The 22,173-nt window shown below is 51.0% G+C and overlaps 1 protein-coding gene across 1 annotated transcript in view; it reads left to right on the forward strand.

Moving 5' to 3' along the window:
• The first annotated feature begins 4,820 nt into the window (after positions 1–4,820).
• The window catches only part of MACROD1 (mono-ADP ribosylhydrolase 1), a 175,433-nt gene continuing 158,080 nt past the window's right edge, over positions 4,821–22,173 (forward strand). Inside the window, exons 1-2 of the mRNA XM_004383798.2 lie at positions 4,821–5,237; positions 19,841–19,942. Coding sequence (XP_004383855.1) covers positions 4,940–5,237; positions 19,841–19,942 — 400 coding nt within the window. The 5' untranslated portion in view covers positions 4,821–4,939. The remainder of the gene's footprint in view (positions 5,238–19,840; positions 19,943–22,173) is intronic.

Consider the following 22,173-nt stretch of genomic DNA (forward strand, 5'->3'; position numbering starts at 1 on the left):
ATGATGACCTCATGCGTGTCAGAGTAGAACTACTCCGTAGGGTTTTCTTGGCTATAATCTTTTTTTAAAAAATATAATTGATTTTATTTTAGTTGTTGAGAATATACACAGCAAAACATACACCAACGCAACAGTTTCTACATACACAATTCAGTGACATTGATTTACATCCTGCCACTTGTGCAACCATTCTCACCCTCCTTTTCCAAGTTGGTCCTTCCCCATTAACATACACTCACTGGTCCCTGTTATGGATTGAATTGTGTCCCCCCAAAACATGTGTAAATTGGCTAGGCCAGGATTGTCCACCATTTTGTGATATGATGTGATTATCCCATGTATTTTAAATCCTAACCTATATGCAGACCCTCAACAAAATGGACAGACACAGTGGCTGCAACAATGGGCTCAAGCATAACAGTGATTGTGAGGATGGTGCAGGACTGGGCAGTGTTTCGTCCTGTTGTACACAGGGTCGCTATGAGTCGGAACTGACTTGACGGCACCTAAAAACAACAACAACCACTCTATGATGTTAATGGGCAGGACTCAATCTACAGGATTAGGTTGTATCTTGAGTCAATCTCTCTTGAGATATAAAAGAGAGAAGCGAGCAGAGAGGAGAGGGACCTCATACCACCAAGAAAGAAGTGCTGGGGGCAGAACGCATCCTTTGGACCTGGGGTCCCTGTGCTGAGAAACTCCAAGACCAGGGGAAGACTGGTGACAAGGACCTTTCCCCAGAGCCGAGAGAAAGCCTTTCCCTGGAGCTGGCACCCTGACTTCAGACTTCTAGCCTCCTTAACTATGAGAGCATAAATTTCCATTTGTTAAAGCCATCCACTTGTGGTATTAATGTTACAGCAGCACTAGATAACTAAGACAGTTTCTAAGTTTCCTATCTAATCTTTCGAGGTGCTGTTGTCATTTGATCCCATACAGACAGATCTTAAAAGAAGAGCACAGTGCTGAAGGCAGACATTCTTTACTAGTTAAGCTAAACTATTGTTTGGCTCTAAGAAGAATTCAGGTGATATTTTTGGTTTAAGGTTCACAGATTATCTCAGGGCATTAGTTTCAGGGGTTCATTCAGCCTCAGTGGCTCCAGAAAGTCTGGAGTCCATGAGAATTTTAAATTCTGTTCTGCATTTTCCCCCTTTTGATCAGAATTCTTCTATAGAATCTTTGATTAAAATGTTCAGTAATGGTATCCGGGCACCATCCAGTTCTTCTGGTCTCATGGCAAAGCTGTTCATGGAGGCAATTACTTGGCTGTAATCTTTACAGAAGCAGATCGCCAGGCCTTTCTTCTGCAGCACTGCTGGACGGGTTTGAACCACCAACCTTTAGATTACTAGCAGAGCACAAACTCTTTTGCACCACTCAGGGAACTTCCACCTTCAGTACCTGGCAAAAGCCTACCTTTTCCAAACAGTCCAGCTTATACTCTGTATAGATGTCCACCTTGCCCAGTTAGAACCATGCTTCCCTACCTAGGGCCACCAGTGTGTGTGGTCTAGGCCTGTTAGAGTAGGCCTTGGAGGGCTGTCAGCTGGGACCTTCTCTGTCCTGCCTGCCACGTGAGAAGAGTTGTGGCCCAGCAAGAAGAAACAGGATTGGTACACAGTGGACGGCCTGGCTGGAGGAGATGCAGAGGGCTACAATGGGGCACCACATGTAAGAGGGCCATGAACAATACAAGATGGATCCTAGCCCCAAAGGACTCTGGGAGAGAACCAGAATACTTTGCTCAGCAGCAACCTGGGCCAGGAAAAAACATACCAAACACCTGACTTCAGGGAAACATCAGCTGGAACCCATTAACTAGTACAAAAACAACCGAACCATCAAAGATCAGACATGTTTTTTCCTGGGTCCCCTGAATGTATCCTTGCACTTAAGCACTACATATAGAAAGCCTCACCCTGCATGGCCCGTGCGTGGACTTCTACGCAGGTGACACTCCACATTTCACTGTCTGTCATGAGAATCTTGGCGTCGACTTCTGTATGTAAGCTCCCTAATAAAGTCTTACCTGATCAACATGGCTTCTTTTACTGTTTCTTTTTCTGGAATCTGACCTGTGTCCCTTGGAGCCACTCCTGCCGCTGGTCTGGTGGAGTGTGACAACTTGGGGTGTAGATTTCAGGCTCTGTGCAGAAGGCACCAAGACTCTAGCTAGGGTCCCTGCCACTCCCTGTGCCTCCCCTCCCTGCCCAAGGCCTTGCCACGCAGGGCGTGGTAGGCAGAGTAATGCTCCCACAAAGATGTCCATGTCCTAATCTCCAGAGCCTGTGAATATGTTACGTTACATGGCAAAGGGGGATTAAGGTTGCAGATGGAATTAATGTTGCTAATCAGCTGACCTTAAACTAGGATGATTATCCTGGATTATCTGGGTGAGTCCAATGTTATCACAGATAGATAGCTGCCATCAAGTCGACTCTGACTCATGGCAACCTTAGGTACAACAGAACAAAATGTTGCCTAGTCCTGTGTCATCCTCAAGATCACCAGCATGTTCAAATTCATTGTTGCAGCTATTGTGCCAGTCCAGCTCACCAAGGGTCTCCCTCCCCCACATTAACCCTCTACTTCACCAAACATGATGTCCTCCTCCAGTGATTGAGTCCTCCTGATGACACATCCAAAGCAAGCAAGTTGGGCAATGCTCTATTGTGACCTATAAGCTTTTCACTGACTAATTTTCAAAAGTAGATCGCCAGACCTTTCTTCCTAGTCTGTCTTAGTCTGGAAGCTCTGCTGAAAACTGTCCACCACGAGTGACCCTGCTGGTGTTCGAAATACCAATGGCATAGCTTCCAGCATCACAGCAACATGCAAGCCACCACATTATGACAAACTGACAGATGGGGGGGTGGAGGTAATCACAAGAGTCCTTAAAAGTGGAAGAAGGAGGACAAGGAAGAATCAGAGAGGGAAAGGCAACTATGGAAGAAGAGTTAGGGAGATGCAACATTGCTGGAAACAGCAAGAAAATGACTCTTCCCTAGAGCCTCCAAAAAGCAGCCCTGCCAACACCTCAATTTGCTAGTGAGACGTTCCTGAAACTTCTCTCTGGTGAAACTTTAAGATAGCAAATTTGTGTCGCTTTAGCTACTAATTTGGTGGTAATTTGTTACAGCAGCAATAGGAAACAAACACACAGGATCACCCACATGTTCATTTCCAGAATCAGTGACATCTGCAAAATTGCTTTCCAACAGGTGGTAGCCAAACAGAACTGAACCCCAGGCTCGGCTCCGACCCTCACATGCCAGTCCAGGCTGCTCATCTGTACGATGGGTAGTGCTGTCTCACAGGGCTTTTGGGAGCACAGAATGAGTTAACGGACACAGAGCGCTTAGCTCAGCACCCAGCTCCTACCTTTGGGAAAAAAAAAGTTGTCAAGTTGACTTCACCTCATGGTGACTCCATGTGTGTCAGAGTAGAACTGTGCTCCTTACGGTTTTCAGTGGTGGATTTTTCAGAAATAGATCACCAGGCCTTTCTTCTGAGGTGCTCTGGGTGGACTCAAATGGTTAAACTTTTGGTTAGCAGCTGAAACATTAACCGTCTGCGCCACCCAGGGACTCCAGGCTCCTACTTGTTATTTTTAGTTGCCATTGAGTTGGCTCCAGTCATGGCGACCTGATGTACAACAGAATGAAACATTGCCTGGTCCTGCGCTGTCTTCATGATGGTTGATATGTTTGAGTCCACTGTTTTGGCTATGACATCAATCCTTCTCATTGAGGGCTTCCCTCATTTTCACTGTCCCTCTACTTTACCAAACAAGATGTCCTTTTCTAGCGATCAGTCTATCCTCAGCAGTTGACCCTCCCCATAGCCTTGCCGACGGTTATTACCTTACACGGGGCAGGTTTGCAATCGGCCAAACCTGAGCGCTAACTCCCAATTTACAGCTCAAGAAGCCAAGTCTCAAGGTGGCAAAGCAAGTACTGGGGCTGGTACCTTTTCTGGAACCCTGGCTTGTTTGCTCCCACGTATTCTAAAAATATTTATTATTGCATTTATCAAATAATATTAACAGCATAGAAAAGTACGAAAAAATTTCTATAAAAATTCTGTCCTCAGTCTTTGTAAAAGAACTAGAGAAAAACAAAACAAAACAAAACAAAAATCACCCCAATTCTTCCACCGGAGAGCGCCACGTGGAACCCGCTCTTTTTCTGCCTTCAAATTGTACCATTTCCACCCTTGCCTCCCAGGCTGCTGAAGATTCGGTTCCAGAGGCGCCTCCGGGGCTAAGAGGCAGCCTGGGGGAAGTCTCTGAACCGAACGTACCAGTTCGCGCCGTTTGTCACTCCCAGGCCAGCCGCGGACCGCGGCTCCCGCGAACAGGGGCGGGGTGGGTGCGGGCCGGCGCCTGGCTGACAGGCGGAAGGACCAGCCTGGCCCGGCCGCAAAGCGCTCCGCGCCGCCCGGAGCCTCGCCGCCTCTCGGCGTTCTGTGCCGAGCGCCGGGAGCGTCTCTCGGCGAGAAGGCCCGAGGGGCAAGCGTGGCGCGTGGAGGGCCCGGGGTTCCCAGCCCGCGCAGGGAGTGGGATTGACCACCAACCAGGCCGCGGAGGCCGTAGCGTGGGAAGGCGCGCAGCAGCGGCAGCTCGGCCACCCCTCCAGGCGCCAAACGCAACGGGGGCGGGGCTGCGGGCGGCAGCCCCCCCGGGCGAGCCCGCTGCGGGGGGCACGCACGTGTGCATACGAGTGCGGGGGGGTTATCGTCGGCGGCCCGGACTACAAGTTCCAGGGTGCCCAGCGGCGCGCCCTGGCTTTCTGGCCGCGCAGCCCGCCGGCTCGGAGCAGGTCGCCGCGGGCTGGCACACGCCACCCGGTCCCCGAGTAAATAAAGGAAAGACACTCCCGAGCACCGTAAATAGAGTCCAAGTGGGCGGGGAGCCGCCCCGCGCCGCCTGCTCATGTCTCTACAGAGTCGAGTGTCCGGCCGCCTGGCACAGCTGCGCGCGGCGGGGCAGCTGCTAGTCGCCCCGCGCCCCTGGCCCGGCCCCTCGGCGGGTGCCACGCGGCCCCGCAGCAGTGCGTGCAGCCGCTCGGCGTCCCTGGGCGCGTACGGCCCCCGCGCGCGGACCCCAGCGGGAGTTGGGGATTGGGGGGCGGCGGCAGTGGGGCGGAGAGCCGGGGTGCGCACCTGGGCCCCTCTGGCCATGGCGGCGAAGGTGGACCTGAGCACCTCCACGGACTGGAAGGAGGCAAAATGTAAGTGTAAGCAGGAGGAGGACGCGAGGGGCGAGGGCGGACCCGCTGGGCTTTCCCGGGCTGTACAGCACCCCACGAGCAGTGTCTTCCACCCGAGAGACCTGGGGAAGTTGAGGCCCCATGTGCGCCATGTGGACCCCCGTGTACAGCCACGCCCCCGTGTGTCCAGCCCAATTCACTCCAGACCAGGGCCAGGCCTCCGGGGAGGGGCAGTGTGAGGACACCTTAACCCCACTGGAATGGGTCACAGGGCACCCCGGAGGTCATCCAGGACTTACCCACTTACTCCATTGCTCAGGGGGGAAACTGAGGCCCAGTACCTGACCTGATATGCCCAAGGTCATGCGGAGTTTGTGTTAGAGCTGAGATTGGGATTCTGAACACCGTATGCTTTGCATAGTATGGTTTCTCAAATGGTGGCATTTTAGGCAACGTGGCAGGGAATGGGCTGAGGGGACAGCTCTGGGGCTGGAGTCCCACCTAAGGAGGTCAAATGGCTCTGTGGAGTGGCCTTTCTGGGCAGGCCTTCTCTGCCCCTACCCTGCCCCCGCCCCAGCCTGCCTCTCCAGGCATGGGGCCAGGAGCCCTCTTGGCCTCCCACTGGAAGCCTACCACGTGTGAGCAGTCTGTCCCGTATCCGGGGGACACAGAGCAGAGGAGGAGGAGCTGGGGCCCTCGCGGTATGAGAACGGTGAGCCCCCCCCCCCCCCCACGAAGGTTTCTGAATCCAAACGGCTTCCTTCTGCTCCCGGGCTGGGCAGGATTCCCGGTGAGACAGGAGTCCCAGGGCTGGGCCTGGCCTCTGGCGGAGCAGGGACAGAAGGGCACCCGGCCAGCAGAGCCCCGAATAGCCCGGTCTCGCGCCCAGCTGCCCCTGCCCTTCAGGGCCTGCCCCCGGCCCCCTGCTGTAGCGCTTCCCGGCTGGATCCCCTTTCAAAAGCGCAGAGCAGGCAACTCATTGGCTGGACCTGCGCGGTGGAGTGGGTGCGGCCAGTGGGGCAGGGCAGGCGGACCAGGGGCGGCCTGTGCTGGTTCGGAAGTAAAGGGAAGGCGGCGTCTCAGGATTGGCTGTGAAGCTTCAGGTGATTTACTCCGCGAGGAGTCGCGTTGGCTGCGCTGGAATCATGAAGGGCCGGCAGAAAGCACTTAATTTTATTCCGTGAGCAAATGGGTGCCTGTCAAGCCCTCAGCAGTGGTCCAGAACACGGGGGCAGGGCGAGGAGGAAGGGGCTGGCAGAGAACCCTGGTGGGGGGCAGTCACTGCCCCCACAGGGAGCCCTGCTTCCCCCTCTCTGGCCAGAGAACAGCAACCCAGGGTGGTGGGAACGGGAGATGAGGAGAGAAAGTCCCAGGCCCCTGTTCTGGATCTGCTTCTGTTTCTAGAATTCAACTCCCCTAACCCCATTCCTTGTTGTTGTTAGCTGCTGTTCAGTCGCCCCTCTTCCCCCACTCATGGCGACCCCATGCATAACAGAGCTAAACACTGCCTGGTCCGGCACCATCCACAGTGGGTTGTGGATCAAACCATTGTGGTCCACAGGGTTTTCATTGGCTAATCTTCAGAAGTAGATCTCCAGGTCTTCCTAGTCATCTTAGTCTGGAAGCTCTGCTGAAGCCTGTTCAGCATCATAACAACATGCAAGCCTCCACTGCCAGGTGGTGGCTGCCACTGACCAGGAATGGAACATGGGTCTCCCACATGGCAGGTGAGAATTCTACCATTGAACCACCACTGCCCCCACCCCATTCCTTGGTGCCACTGAAAACAGCCAGGCCTCATGGAATTGACTGTGCCCAGAGTTACCAGGTTACAGTGGTGGAGCTGGGATTTCTATTCATTCATTCAGCCGATTTTTATTAGATGCCTCCTATGTACTGTTGTAGTGCTGAGGAATTAGCCGTGACCCAGACACGTAAGGGCCCTGTCCCAGTGGAGCTTCCCTCATGGAGCTTGTAGTCTAGTGGGAGTAAATAAGACAATGCCAGGTAGAGGTCAGTACAATGAAGAAACTAAAACAGTAGCCGCACAGAGTGGCAGGTGGGGCTGCTTGAGCTGGGGAGGTCAGAGGAGGCCTTGGGGGAGGGCTGTGGGGAACGGCACTCCGTGCCCATTACTGAGCCACTGCCAGCCAGACCCAGGGAGCAGGACTGGGCTGGGAGATTCAACTACTATCAACTCTAGGCCCCTTGCCCCAGGAACCCGGCTGGATTATACAGTAATGATTATAACTAATGGCAGCACTTGCCGTGAAGCTCCTCAGCAGGCGTCAGATGGTAGCCCATGGGACTGAGACACAGGGTGTGTTTTAGTTATCCATCATTGTGTAACAAATTACCTCAAAATTTAGCAGCTTAAAACAGCAAATATTTATTATCACACAGTTTCTGAGGCTCAGGAATCCGGGAGTAGTTTAGCTGAGTGGATCTGGCTCAGGGTCTCTCATGAGGTCAGCTGGGGTTTGATTGCTTCCAAGATGGCTTCCTCACATGAAATGGCTGTTGACTCAAGGCCTCAGTTCTTCAGCACAGGGGCCTCTCCACAGGGCTGCATGCATGTCTTCACAGCATGGCAGCTGGCTTCCTCCAGAGCATGTGGTCCAAGAGAGGGAGAGTGAAGAGACCAAGACAGAAGCCACAGTGCCTTTTTGTGACCTAGTATTCAAAGCACACCAACACTATGCTGTATTCTAGGCTTGGAATAGAGTCCAAAAGTCTAGCTCACATTCAAGGGGAGGGAAATTAGGCTCCACCTTTTGAAGGGAAGATTCTCAAAGAAATAGTGGAAATAGTAAAAAAATAATAATAATAATAATTTTGTTGTTGAGAATATACACAGCAAAACATATACCAATTCAACAGTTTCTACATGTACAGTTCAGTGACAATGATTACATTCTGCAAGTTGTGCCATTATTCTTACCCTCCTTTTCTGAGTTGTTCCTCCCCCATTAACATAAACTCACTGCCCCCTGAGTTTCCTATCTAATCTTTCAAGTTGCTGTTGTCAATTTGATCCCATATAGATAGTTCTTAAAAGAGCATAATGCTCAAGGCAGACATTTTTTACTAGTTAAGCTAAACTATTGTTCAGTTTTAGGAAGACTTCAGGGGATATTTTTGGTTTAAGGTTTAAAGATGATCTCAGGGCAATAGTTTCAGGGGTTCATCCAGCCTCCATGGCTCCAGGAAGTCTGGAGTCCATAAGAATTTGGAATTCTGTTCTGCATTTTCCAGTCAGCATATTTTTAAAACCACCAGACTGTTGGAGGTCTGGGGGGCTGCTTACGCCGGACTCTGCCTCTCACTGGGATCTGAGCCTCAGTCATTGTAGCCTCCCCTTTTAAATTAAATTTACACTTCGAGCTGAGTTATAGTATACAGTGAAGTACATCAAGTGTACAGATTTTGGCTATAGTCAATGAACTTTTACATAAGTATCCAACTATGTAACTGCTACTCTGATCAATAGGTAGAGTATAATATTGCCATTACCCTAGAAGGTTCCCTTGAGCCTCTTCCCAATCAAAACCCCTAGAGGTAATCACTATTTTATTAGTTTTGTCTCTTCTTAAGCTTCATAGAAATAGAAGCATATCGTGTGTCTGGCTTCTTGTACTCGATACCTACAAGATTCGTCCACGTTATTGGGTGTACCAACAGTTTGTTCTTTTTGATTGCTGTGTAGTATTCCATTGTATGAATGTGCCACAGTTTGTTTACCCATTCCTGTTGACGTGCATTTGGGTTTCCAGTTTGGGACTGCTGTGAATAAAGTTTCTCTGAATGTTCTTGTACATGTCTTTGGTGGACATGTGCTCTCATTTCTCTTGGGTATTTACCTACATAGGCCTCCAAATGCATGTCTTTGCCTGAGATGATTCTCTCTTGAAGACTGACACACAGTAACTCAACTCACGAGAGACTGATGGATAGGTCAGAAAACTGGTGTGGCAGTTCATGGTGGGGATGTGTAACTGCCGTGGTTCTGGAAACTCATGCCTGGAGAGCCACTGGAAGTAGAATTGTAGTCTTAGGGTTGCTCAGCAGTGTGTAGTCTCAACTGGGGGCTGGTTGAATGCTGTGGAAGCTAATCCCACTGCCTGGGCATGCTGGGCAAGCTTCTACGCCAGGGGTTGACCCACCCACCAGGAATTCCTCTACCTGGCAGGTGGCTCAGTGTTATGAGTCAAATCCTGCCTTGCTCTGTGCACTCCTTTTCTCTGCCTCCAAGCTTCTGTAGACTCATTCTCCCTCTAGGTAAGTAAATCTCGTTTTGGGAGACTTCTGTAGTATCTGGTTTCACTGACCAGGGGTTAAGTTCTCTAATTTGATTCCCTCATTTCTGGGGCACTTCATTATTACTCCAGGCAGTGCTTTTTCATCGGAAGGTCATGGAAACAGGGTTGCATTTTGGTGTGAGGGAACTTCAGTTTGGGCCCTTGTGGTGTCTGGGGACTGTGTCACTGCAGTAGGGGCCAGGCCTGCTAGGAGAAGGGCCACAGACCCTCATTCCGTCCTGCCCCGGGAGAAGAGCTGTGTTCTGGAAAGAGAATGTGTGTTGGTGTCATCAGACATGGGCAATCCCCAGCGCTACTGCTTCCACATCCCCTGAGTCTCAGTTTCCTCATCCGTAAAATGGGACCAGTGGCCCCTGATTTGTAGCTTGTGTTGGGACCACTTTAGAAGCTATTTTATACACCTGTGGCTCATGGAGAGGTGTCCCTGGGTGGTGCAAACAGTTAAGCGGTCGACTTCTAACCGAAAGGTTAGTAGTTTGAACCAACCAGAGGCACCTTGGAAGAAAGGCCGGGCCATCTGCTTCTGAAAGAGCTCAGCTTGAAAACCCTAAGGAGCAAGGAGCCCTGGTGGCACAACGGTTAAGCGCCTGGCTGCTAACTGGAAGATTGGTGATGATTTGAACCCACCCAGCGGCTCTGCAGGAGAAAGACGGATAATCTGCTCCTATAAAGATTACAGCCTAGAAAACCCTACGGGGCAGCTGTACTCTGTCACATGGGGTCACTATGAGTCAGAATCAGCTGGACAGCACCCAACAACAACAAAGAAAAACCCGAAAACAACAGAATAAGTAAAACCCTTTGGAGCACAGTTCTGAAATGTGGGGCCGCCACAAATTGGAGTTGACTTGACGGCGACTGGTTTTGTTTTTTTTCTTTTTGCCCATGGAGGGCCCCCAATGGCCCCCTTCCTTGTCGCCCCTCAGGCCCATCCCCTCTCTCTGTTTAGTTCTGTCCACAGCAGTGACGCTGGTTAACTTATTAACTTGATTCCCCCATGACCCAATACTGGGGCCCTGGCCCTGACCCCAGGCCTCTCCCCTGTATTTCAAGATGGGGCTTGAGTTCGAGCCTTAATTCGCACTGTGCAGGGCGAGTACTAATTTCAGCCCCTGTGGGATTTCTTCCAGAGTGGCTGATTTATCTCATGTGACTGCTGAACCAGCAAATTCTCCAGGCGCACCTGGGAATCGGAGGGGGGCTTCTCCCACCTGTCTTCTGGGAAACAGTCTTCACACATCCCGGTGTGGGTGGCAGTGAGGGGACATAGTGAAAAAGTTCCAGTGTGCCTCGTACCCTGTCTCCCCATTGCCTGTGCCATGAGCTTTGACTAGGCCTTGTGGCTGGGGACCGTGAGCACAGGCGATTAATGCCCCTGCCACCCAGTCTAAATGGCACTGTGTTCCTGGCACCCAGCCGTTATCAGCCCTGCCCACCTGGCCTTCTCCAGAAGAGGAGCCCTGCTCTGTGCCCCAGCCTGCCCTCACGTCTCTGAACACCGTCTTGCAAAGTGCCATAAAGACAGTTCTTTAAACACATCATTGAATTCCTGTTTGCCCATTGCACTTTATGGTTCTGGCGGAGCCTGCTTCCTCGGCTCGGCTCTTGAGCCCAGGAGCTGCTGGAAGAAGCTGCATCCGGGGTCAGGCCACCCCATCAAAATTTACTGCGAACATCTTTTTACAACACCTGTCTCACTGAGCTGTGAAATACTCTCACCTCTCCAAAAAAGAAAGAAAATGAAAACGTATGTTTTATAGCTTTTACCAAAAAAAAAAAAAAAAAAAAACAACTCACTTGTGCTTTAAGTCTGCGTCTGTCCTGATGCAGAAGGGAGAGAATATTATAAATGTGTGTGGTGTGTGCCCAGCTTGAGTTCCTGCTTCCCTTTCTTCCAATGGGAGTGAGGAGGTGCCCGGGGCGAGGCATCCCTGCTAACAGAGGAAACTCAGGCCATGGCTGTAGCAGCTGGGTTCCTCGGAACCATGCACAATCACAGTTGCCTTTTCTATCTACGTAAATGCATGTGTAAGGTCCCTGGTGTCGGCGAAGGATATTGAATAAACCATGGACTGCCAGAAGAAGGAACAAATCTGTCTTGGAAGGAGTACAGCCAGAATGCTCCTTAGAAGTGAGGATGGCGAGACATAATCTCACGTACTTTGGACATGTTATCAGGAGGGACCAGTCCCTGGAGAAGAACATCATGCTTGATAAAGTAGAGGGTCAGGTAAAAAGAGGAAGACCAACGAGATGGATTGTCACAGTGGCTGCAACAATGGGCTCAAACATAGCAAGGATTGTGAGGATGGCACAGGACCAGACAGTGTTTCATACTCTTGTACATAGGGTCGCTATGAGTCGGAACAAACTTGATGGCACCTAACAACAGGTCCCTAGGTAGCGCAAACAGTTAAGCACGCAACTACTAGTGGAAAGGTTGGTGGTTCAAACCCACCCAGAAGCGCCTCGGAAGACAGGCCTGGTGATCTGTTTCTGCAAGGTCACAGCCTTGAAAACCCTGTTGAATACAGTTCTACTCTGCACACATGGAGTCTCCATGAGTTGGAATCAACCCAGTGGTAACTAACAACAACAGTGCAGTGCTCCTCAGGGAAGAGCCAGGCTATAACCTCGTTCTGGAGATGAGGAGTGCCTGAAACACTGCTCTTGAGACGTGCATGCTTGGGACCGTGGGCTGGAAGGGACAGACTGATGGACGGACAGACCCAAAGTCAGTGCCTAGCCAGCTGGTGGCAGAGCCAGGAGCTCCGGCTGGCTTCTCTTGCCATCCCCAGGAACCAGAGCTGTCTTCTGGGCTGTGATGGAGAGGGAAGGCCCACAGGCCAGGCCACAGTTAGTGGCGAGGACAGTGGTAGAGAGAGCCTGGGGCTGGGTCCCACTCGAGGTCCTTCACTTGGATGAGGCTGTGGACAAGTCGCACTGCCTTTCTTGGACTCCCTTTCTGTTCTGTAAGGCCCGGTGGTGGCATCTGCCTGGTGATCTCTGCGTGGGGACCTGAGGGATCTCCAGGCAGCCCGGGGGCTGACCAGTCCTCCGGAGTCTCAGCAGCTGCTTTTACTGCCAAGACCTCGAGGAGGGCATGCCTTTAGCCACGACTGAGCAAGGTGACAGATAGGGGGACCTAAATAATTTTAAAAGCATTTCCTCTTTCCTCCTCCTGTCTCTAAATTGGAAAAAAAAATTTCCCTCCCAGGTTTTGTTGTGTTTTGCGTTTCCCTTCAGGTCTTCTGATTTCTGAGCAGGGCTGGCTCCCAGGAAGGAGGAAGTGTGTCTGATGTGTGCATTGCACTTCACAGCTTACAAACTATGTTCATGCCCCTTCTCATTGGATCCTCATGGTGAGCCTGGGCCCCAGGGAAAGGCCTGCCTTGGGCCTATTCTAACCAAACCAAACCTGTTGCAGTCTAGTCGATTCTGACTCATAGTGACCTGTTATTCTAGGGATGAAAAAACTGAGGCTCAGAGAGGATGACTTGCCTGAGAACATGATGTTGGGAGGGCATGAGCCGAAACCCAATGGGACTAGGAGCGAAAGGGGAATAAAAATCACGGTAGCGGCCTGGAACTGGCCACACAGTGTCTGTCAGCAGATGGAGAGACAAGCCGGGGAGGCTGGCGCTACTTGTCTTTTGCTCTCTAGTCCAGCTGTTGTAGATTTTTCCAATTTCTCCACCCAAATGTGTTCTCTCTGACCTCAGGGCTTTTGCACGTGCTTGTCCCTCTGCCCGGGAGTGGCCCTCCACCTTCTGGTCTTAGCTCATTCATGCATCAGCTCATCCCACAAATGCCCCTGAGGGCTCACACACCCCCTACCCTGTGCCGAGTGGTGGGACTCCACGTGTCTCTGCAGGACCCATAGAAGCTGGGGGGAGGGGCAGTTTTGGGCGGGCGGAAGACAGGGAGGAGGGCATTTTATAAGAGAAGCATTCCAGCAGAGGGCGCAGCAGTGCAAAGGCCCTGAGGCAGGAAGCAGCCTGACTTGTGTGAGGAACTGAAAAGTGATCTGAGTGAGGGGCAGTGGTGTGGTAGCACTGGAGGAGAGGTGGGATCCTCGTGTGGGCCAGATCTGTGGTAAAGACTTGGAGTTTGAACTGAGTTTTAATAAGCAGAGGAGATGTATGTTGTTGTCATTAGGTGCCATCCAGTTGCTTCTGACTTATGGCAACCGCATGTGTGCAGAGTAGAACTGTTCTCCAGGGAGTTTTCAAAGGCTGTAACCTTTTGGAAGCAGATCGTCAGGCCTGCCTGCCAAGGCGCCTCTGGGTGGGTGGGTGCAAACCACCAACCTTTGTGCTAGTAGTCGAATGCTTAACCATTTGCGCCACCCAGGGATTCGGAGGACATGTGTAACGTATATTTATATTCTTACAAGATCCCTGGGCTGCTGGAAGAGGAGCAGATGATAGGGGGCAAGGGTGAACACTGGGTCAGTTGGAAGCTTTCGGAGGGGCCTGGGGAGTGATGATGGTGGCCTAGAGGAGGGTAGGGAGCCAAGGGCTTGGTTTTTGGGATGTTGTGGGAATAAATCTAACAGGTCCTGTGGATGGATGGGAGTCGGGAGTAAGAGGAAGGGAGGGATTGGGGTGGCCCCGGGGTTTGGGGCCCAGCAAAGCCTGGGGGAAGGCTAAAAACCAAAACCAAACCCATTGCCGTTGAGTCGATTCCAACTCATAGCGACCCTATAGGACAGAGTAGAACTGCCCCGTAGGGTTTCCAAGAAGCGCCTGGTAGATTCGAACTGCCGACCTTCTGGTTAGCAGCCGTAGCTCTTAACCACTACGCCACCAGGGTTTCCGAGGGGGAAGACTGAAGGGGTGGAAAAAACACGTTTTAGGGTAAGGGGTCAAAAGTTCCACTGTGGTCACGTGGAGTTTGGGAGATGATAACGACCAGGAAGAGAGCTGAGGGGCTGGAGGGGCAGCCTCAGGAGCCAGTAAGTACAGAGAGGGTTTTGAATCCACGGAATTGACAGGTGGCTTGAAAGTAGGGGCAAGGCAGCCAGAGACAGAAGTGAGGATAAGCTGGGTGGGCTCCAGGAGAGGGTGGTCCCAGGGGCCTGGAGAAGGCTGGGCTGGGCTGGGCATGCTGAGCGCACCCATGGGAGACCAGGCCACGTGGTGACCTTGGCCAGACTGGTGTGGGCTGAGGGGAGCAGGGGAGGGAGGTGGGGCCAGCAAGTGGAGACAGTGGAGGAGGGGGTCAGAGAACTGATGCCACAGTTGGTAGGGGGTGGAATGTGGGGTTGAGGAAGGGTTTTATTTTAAAAGACTGGGACACGAGAGGGTGTTTGAAGGCAGGCAGGATGGTCCAGTGTGGGGAGAGCTGCAGGGGCGAGTCCCCCAGAAGGCGGGTGGGCGGCTGCTGCTGGAGGAAAGGCCTTCACACCTGCTGACCTGCGGGCAGGTGGTGGGAGGAGGAGGCAGCATCTGAGGGCAGAGGAGGAGTGGGGGAGGCCAGGGAGAGGGGAGAAGAGCAGATGGGGCCCTGCCACAGGGGGCAGGGGGGTCAAGAATTTAGAGGAGCCCTCTGCTTGGTGGTAGGGTTTTCTCAAGCGATTTATAGCTCCTGAGGCAGACCAGAGAAGTTGGAGTTACCTCCTCCAGGAAGCTTTCCCGGCTCCCTCTGCTCAGTCAGACCTGGGACCTCACCTTGCCTGGCATCTCAGGCCTGGCATGCGGTGGTTCTCAATAAGTATTGGTCAGCTGGCTGATCCGCATTCAAACTGCCGGTAAGCGGTAGGCCTGGATTAACCCAGGTGTCTCCCTCCACAGTCCATTCTTTGCCCTCCTCGATGCCGGCCAACACCAGCTGAGCACGTTGTACCAAACTAAGCCTGTTCTTCTTCTCAGTTAATGCAATTGTCCCATTTTACAGAAGAGGAAAACTGAGGCTTGCAGAGGCCCGTTAACTCCTTCCAAATACCACCCTCCATACACACACAAAGAAGCTCTGGTGGTGCAGTGATGAAGCGCTTGACTGCTAACCAAAAGGTTGGCGGTTCAAACCCACCAGCCCCTCCGAGGGAGAAAGATGTGGCAGTCAGCTTGCCTCGGAAACCCTATGGGACAGTTCTCCTCTGTCCTATAGGGTTGCTGTGAGTCGGAATCGACTCGATGGCAGTGGTTTTGTTTTTTTATACACGCACAAAGGAAGGAGCATTTAAGTGAGAGTCCTCAGGTCTTGCGTGGGATCATGTTGCTCAGTGGGGAGAGCAGCCGCTTGAGAAGGGGGCACAGGAAAATGGGCTGCGAGCAGCAAGGGAGGCCCACGACTGAGGGGTCAGCATGACCCCTTGGAAAGGATGAAAATGGCACCACTTTGGGGGAAAAGTCTCAATCCATATCTGGTGAGAACATTTTTAATGTGATTCTGGTGCCCCTGGGATGGAGCCCTTGTGGTGCAGTGGTTAAAGCACTCAGCTGCTAACCAAAAGGTTGGCAGTTCAAATCCACTAGCCTCTCCTTTGAAACCCTATGGGGCAGTTCTCCTTAGTCCTGCAGGGTTGCTATGAGTTGGAATCAACATGACGGCAATGGGTTTGGCTTTTTTGGCTTGGGGATGAAGTCCAGTACTTAGCAGGCTTTCGAGGCTCTACGTTGGCCCTGACTCCTTCCAGCGTCATTCGCCGCCACGCTAATCCCCGTACACTGAATTTCATTCACCCAGGGCCTTGCACATGCTGTTCCTGCTGGCAGAATGCCCTTCCCTGCCCTGGCCACCTCCCACTCCTCTCCCGAGTCTCACTTAGATGTCCTCCCACCTCCCCCTGGGTTCAGGTCCCGGTTACCTCCTCTCCTAGCCCTCTGCACATCTCTTTCACAGGGTTTATCAGAATTTGAATTATTTGCTTACTTGTTGTCTTAGTTATATAGTGCTGCTATAACAGAAACAGCACAAGTGGATGGCTTTAACAAACAGAATTTTATTCTCTCACAGTCTAGGAGGCTAGAAATCTGAATTCAGGGTGCCAGCTCCAGGGTAAGACTTTATCAGTCAACTCTGGGGGAAGGTCTTTGTCATCAATCTTCCCCTGGTCTAGGAGCCTCTCAGCACAGGAACCCAAGGTCCGAAGGAGGTGCTCCGCTCCCAGCTATGCTTCCTGCGTTCCTCATCTATTCAGCTTCTGCTTTCTGGTTCCTTGGCCTCTCAGCCCTTTGGGCCTTGCCCTGCTCCAGCAAGTGTTCCAAAGCTCTTTAGCTCCACTGAAAAGTGCCTGGAGGCACCCCACTCCACCAGGAAGTCTCCTGCAAAAAAAACACTCAGCTCCTTCTTTCCTTGGGTCGGCTCCAGCACTGTCACGCACCAGTCTCCTGGTTCTGCTGCCGCTTCTTGCTGTCTGCAGTGTCTCCAGTATAACAATTCTCCTCATTTCCTTCTGAGCCCTCACCAGAATTGTCTTTGATGTCCATAATTCCACCAAAAGTCTCTTCAAGGCAATCTAGGCTTTTACTATTAGGCACTTTAAAACTCTTCCAGCCTCTATCCATTCACAGTTTCAAAACTGCATCCACATTTTAGGTATTTGTCAGAGCAGCATCCCACTTTCTCGGTACCAAATTCTGTCTTAGTTGTCTAGTGCTGCTATAACAGAAATTCCAGAAGTGGATGGCTTTGACTAAGAGAAATTTATTCTCTCACAGTCTAGGAAGCTAGAAGTCCAAATTCAGGGTGTCAGCTCCAGGGGAAGGCTTTCTGTTTCTGTTGGCTCTGGGGAAAAGTCCTTCTCATCAGTCTTCCCATGGCCTAGGAGTGTCTCAGCACAGGGACCCCAAGTCCAAAGGACACACGCTCCTGGCTCTTCTTGCTTGGTGGTAATGAGGTCCGCCTATCTGTCTGCTCACTTCTATCTTTTATATCTCAAAATAGATTGACCCAAGACACAACCTAATCTTGTAGATTGAGTCTTGCCTCATTAACATAACTGCCTCTTATCCTGCCTCATTAACATCACAGAGGCAGAATTTACAACACTTAGGAAAATCACATCAGATGACAAAATGGTAGACAATCACAAAACTGGGAACCGTGGCCTAGCCGAGTTGACACACATTTTTGGGGGACACAGGTCAATCCATAACACTTGTGTAATGCCTGGGCCAGCCTCAGACTCCCTGCTGGATTGTAGATTCACGAGGGCCACATCTGCTTGTTTGGTGTTGTATCCCGGGCACTGATGCAGCACTTGCATGCCATGGATGCTCAATGCATGCAGGACCTGCGTGCTCTGGGTGCTCAACCCATGCAGAACCTGCATGCCATGGGTGCTCAATGAATGCAGGACCTGCATGCTGTGGGTGCTCAGTGAATGCAGGACCTGCATGCCGTGGGTGCTCAGTGAATGCAGGACCTGCATGCCGTGGGTGCTCAGTGAACGCAGGACTGCGTTTTGTAGGTGCTCAGTCAGTGCTGTGGAAGGGGTGGGAAGTTGGTTCTGGCCTGAGCCAGAGTTGAAGCAGATTTGGGGTGCTACTAGACTTTTATCATAATCTCCTCAGTTTACACTATTGAGCGTGCACTACGAGCCCTTTCCATGAGTTATGTCATCTAGTGCTCTTGGCATCCTTGCTGCCATTGGACAGGTGGGGAGACTGAGGATTGGCAGGAAAAGAGTGTGTGTGGGTGACCTGTCTCTCCTGAATACCTGCCCCTCACACAGCCATTTCCATAGAATTTTCCAGAAGGCAGACCCTTCCTCCTCCATGAGCTCCTCGAGTTCCCCTCCCACCGCTACACATTTTCTGATGCTTTTTGCATTTCTAGATTGTGGCCTTGGCAGTTTGTTGCCCCCCAGGTGGTCAGTGGGGGCTGCTCCTTCCGGGAGCAAGGCTGGCCTGAGAGCAGTGGTGCTCAGGCGACCTCGGGCCAGCAGGGGGAGCCCATGAGCTGTCAGCCTGGACAGCCACTCAGGCGAAACCGCCAAAGGGCTCAGCGTTTCCGTCTGGTGATACCCCAAAGGGAAGGCCAGGGCCAGGGGTAGAGCTGGAGCAGGGTTGCCCGGCCAGTGCGGAGTCAGAGTCCACGAATGGGTGGGGGACCTGGCTCCCCACCCACCAGCTGCATGACAACGGGTGGATTTCTCTCTGAGTCCCTGTTTCCTCATCTGTAAAATGGAGACAATTCCAAGCACCCTCTTGGTTTACTGGGAGAGCCCCCAGCTGGGTGCCCGTGGTGGGGGGCCCTCGGTCAATGATGGGAGAATGTCAAGAACAGGCACCAGATCTGCTTGGTTCTGTGACTCTTTGAGGCCAGTTCTCCTGGTTCCTTGTGCCCTATTGTTGATGGTTGATTCCGACTCATGGCAATCCCATGTGTGCAGAACAGAACTGCATCATAGGGTTTTCAAGGCTGTGACCTTTGGGAAGCAGATCGCCAAGCTTGTCTTCCAGGACGCCTCTGGGTGGGTTCAAACGGCTCGACTACTTTTGGCTAGTAGTTGAGCACTTAACCATTTGCCTCATCCAGATAATGTAAACCATTGATAACGTGTTGTCGTTAGATGCCACAGGATCAGTTCCGATCATATGTACAACAGAACAAAACGTTGCACTGCCCTGTGCCGCCCTCACAATCATTGCCATGCTTGAGCCCATTGTTGTAGCTGCTGCATCAGTCCATCTCGTTGAGGGTCACTCTCTTTTTCACTCACCCTCTACTTTACCAAGCATGATGTCTTTCTCCAGCTGTTGGTCCCACCCGGTGACATGTCCAAACTAAGCCAGATAAAGTCTCTCCATCCTTGCTTCTAAGGGGCATTCTGGGCGTACTTCCTCTGAGACAGATTTGTTCATTCTTCTGGCAGTCTGTGGTATATTCAACATTCTTCGCCAACACCACAATTCAAATGCGTCAATTCTTCTTCGATCTTCCTTTTTACCGATTGATAATGTCACTGATTGCATGGCACCAGCCTGCCTGGCCTTAGCATGTGTGAGCTCTTGTGAGCTTGAGCTGTTCTGCAAGGGGTGTCTTAATCCCGTCTCTAAACTTGGGGACCCAGAGGGATGTGGGCGCAGCTGGAAAGCGGCAGGGCTAAATTCCAAACCCAGGTCTCTGGTACCCGAGGGAGTCCCTCAGCTTCCTTGGGCCTCAGTTTCTCCTCCTGAACAAAAGGGGTGGGCGAAGTGATTTAGGGGACCCTCTCCCCATGTGCCTGAGGGAAAGGTGGATATGTATGGACAAGGCGGGGGTCACTGTGAGGAGGGGGAGACTGGGGCAGGGAGCAATGGCCTGGACTGCCCCCTCCCTGCCCGCCCTGACTCTCCTTGCTGCCCCCTGCTCCAGCTTTTCTGAAGGGCCTGAGTGACAAGCAGAGGGAGGAACACTACTTCTGCCGGGACTTCGTCAGGCTGAAGAAGATCCCGACGTGGAAGGAAATGGCAAAAGGTAGGCCCTGCGCGCGAGAGACCCACCTGGGGATTTGGTGATGGTTTCTTCAGACCCATGGCTTGGGAGAACTGTACAGCCAACGACAGAAGAGGAATCGTTGCAGCATTTATTGAGTGCTTACTGCGTGCTGGGTGCTTTGTGTGCATCACCTCATTTAGTTATTAACACAGCCTGAGGCAGGTTCAATTTTTATTTCCATTATACTGTTGGCAAACTAAGCCCCAGACTCATTAAGCCACTTGCCTGTGACCACACAGTTATTGTGAGCTGGGATCTGAATCTGTGGTGCAGTTGGCTCACAGTGGGTCACACTGGTGAGCACTCAGGCCCTGCAAGTTGCTGGCCTGCTAACTCTGGGCAAGCCTCAGTTTCCATATCTGTGAAATGGGCAAGTTGTTGTTGTGTGCCATCGAGTCGGTTCCAACTCACAGCAACCCTACAGGACAGAGAAGAACTGCCCCGAAGGGTTTTCTAGGCTGTAAATCTTTTTTTTTTTCCTCATTGAAAAATTTATACACAGATTGTTTTGTGACATTGGTTGCAATCCCCACGATGTGACAGCACTCCCCCTTTTCACCCTGTGTTCCCTGTGTCCATTTGTCCAGTTTTCCTGTCCCTTCCTGCCTTCTCGTCTTGCTTTCGGGCAGGAGTTGCCCATTTGATGTCATATATTTGATTGAACTAAGAAGCATGTTCTTTACGTGTGTTATTGTTTGTTTTCTAGGCCTGTCTAATCTTTGTCTGAAAAGTGGGCTTCAATTATGAGTTAGCAGTGTGTCGAGGGGCCATAGTCTCGGGGGTTCCTCCAGTCTCTGTCAGACCAGTAAGTCAGATCTTTTTCTTGTGAATTTGGATTCTGTTCTACATTTTCCTCCCACTCTGTCCGGGACTCTTTATTGTGATCCCTGTCAGAATGGTTGGGCACCATCTAGTTCTTCTGGACTCGGGCTGGTGGAAGCTGTGGTTCACGTGGTCCTTTAGTCCTTTGGGCTAATGTTTTCCCTATGTCTTTGGTTTTCTTCATTCTCCTTTGCTCTGGACGGGATGAGACCGATAGATGTATCTTAGATGGCTGCTTGCTTTTAAGACCCCAGATGCTAATTACCAAAGTAGGGTATAGAAGACTTTCTTTATGAATTGTTTTATGCCAATTGATCTAGATATCCCCCAAGACTATGGTCCCCAGCCCTCAGCCCCAGCAACTTGGTCCCTCAAGGTGTTTGGATATGTCTAGGAAGTTTCTTGCCTTGGACACGTTGTGCTGACTTAACTTCCTCTATATTGTATGTTGTCTTTCCCTTCACCAAAGTTGACACTTATCTACTGTCTAGTTAGTGATTTCCCTTCCCCACCCCTCCCCTCCCTTGTAACCATCAAAGATTGTTTTTGCTGTGTGTAAACCGTCTCTTGAGTTTTTGTAACGGTGGTCTCATACAATATTTGTCCTTTTGTGATTGACTTATTTCACACAGCATAATGCCCTCCAAATTCATCCATGTTGTGAGATATTTCACAGATTCAACATTGTTCTTTATCGTTGCGTAGTATTCCATTGTGTGTATGTACCATAATTTGTTTATCCATTCATTTGTTGATGAGCACTTAGGTTATTTCCATCTTTTTGCTATTGTGAATAGTGCTGCAGTGAACATGGATGTAACAGCTCTTATTCTCTAGAGTATATTCCTAGGAGCAGAATTGCTGGATTGTATGGTATTTCTATTTCTAGCTTTTTAAGGAGGTGCCATATTGTTTTCCATAGTGGTTGTACCATTTTACATTCCCACCAGCAGTGCATAAGAGTTCCAGTGTCCTTGCAACCCCTTCAACATTTATTATTTTATGTTTTTTTTGTTTAGTGCCAGTATTGTTGCAGTGAGATGGTATCTCATTGTAATTTTGATTTGCATTTCTCTAATGGCTAATGATCATGAGCATCTTTTCATGTGTTTGTTAGCTGCCTGAATGTCTTCTTTGGTGAAGTGTCTGTTCATGTCTTTTGCCCATTTTGTAATTGGATTGTTTGTCTTTTTGTTGTTGAGATGTTGAAATTTTCTATAAATTTTAGAGATTAGGCCGTTGTTTGTTATGTCATAGCCAAAAATTTTTTCCCAGTCTGTAGGTTCTCTTTTTTTTTTTTTTGGCAAAGTCCTTTGATGAGCATAAGTGTTTAATTTTTAGAAGCTCCCGGATAGTCTGTAAATCATTATGGGAGCAGATCACCAGGT

The sequence above is a fragment of the Trichechus manatus genome, unplaced genomic scaffold (genome assembly GCF_000243295.1).
Source record: "Trichechus manatus latirostris isolate Lorelei unplaced genomic scaffold, TriManLat1.0 scaffold00113, whole genome shotgun sequence".
NCBI lineage: Eukaryota > Metazoa > Chordata > Mammalia > Sirenia > Trichechidae > Trichechus > Trichechus manatus.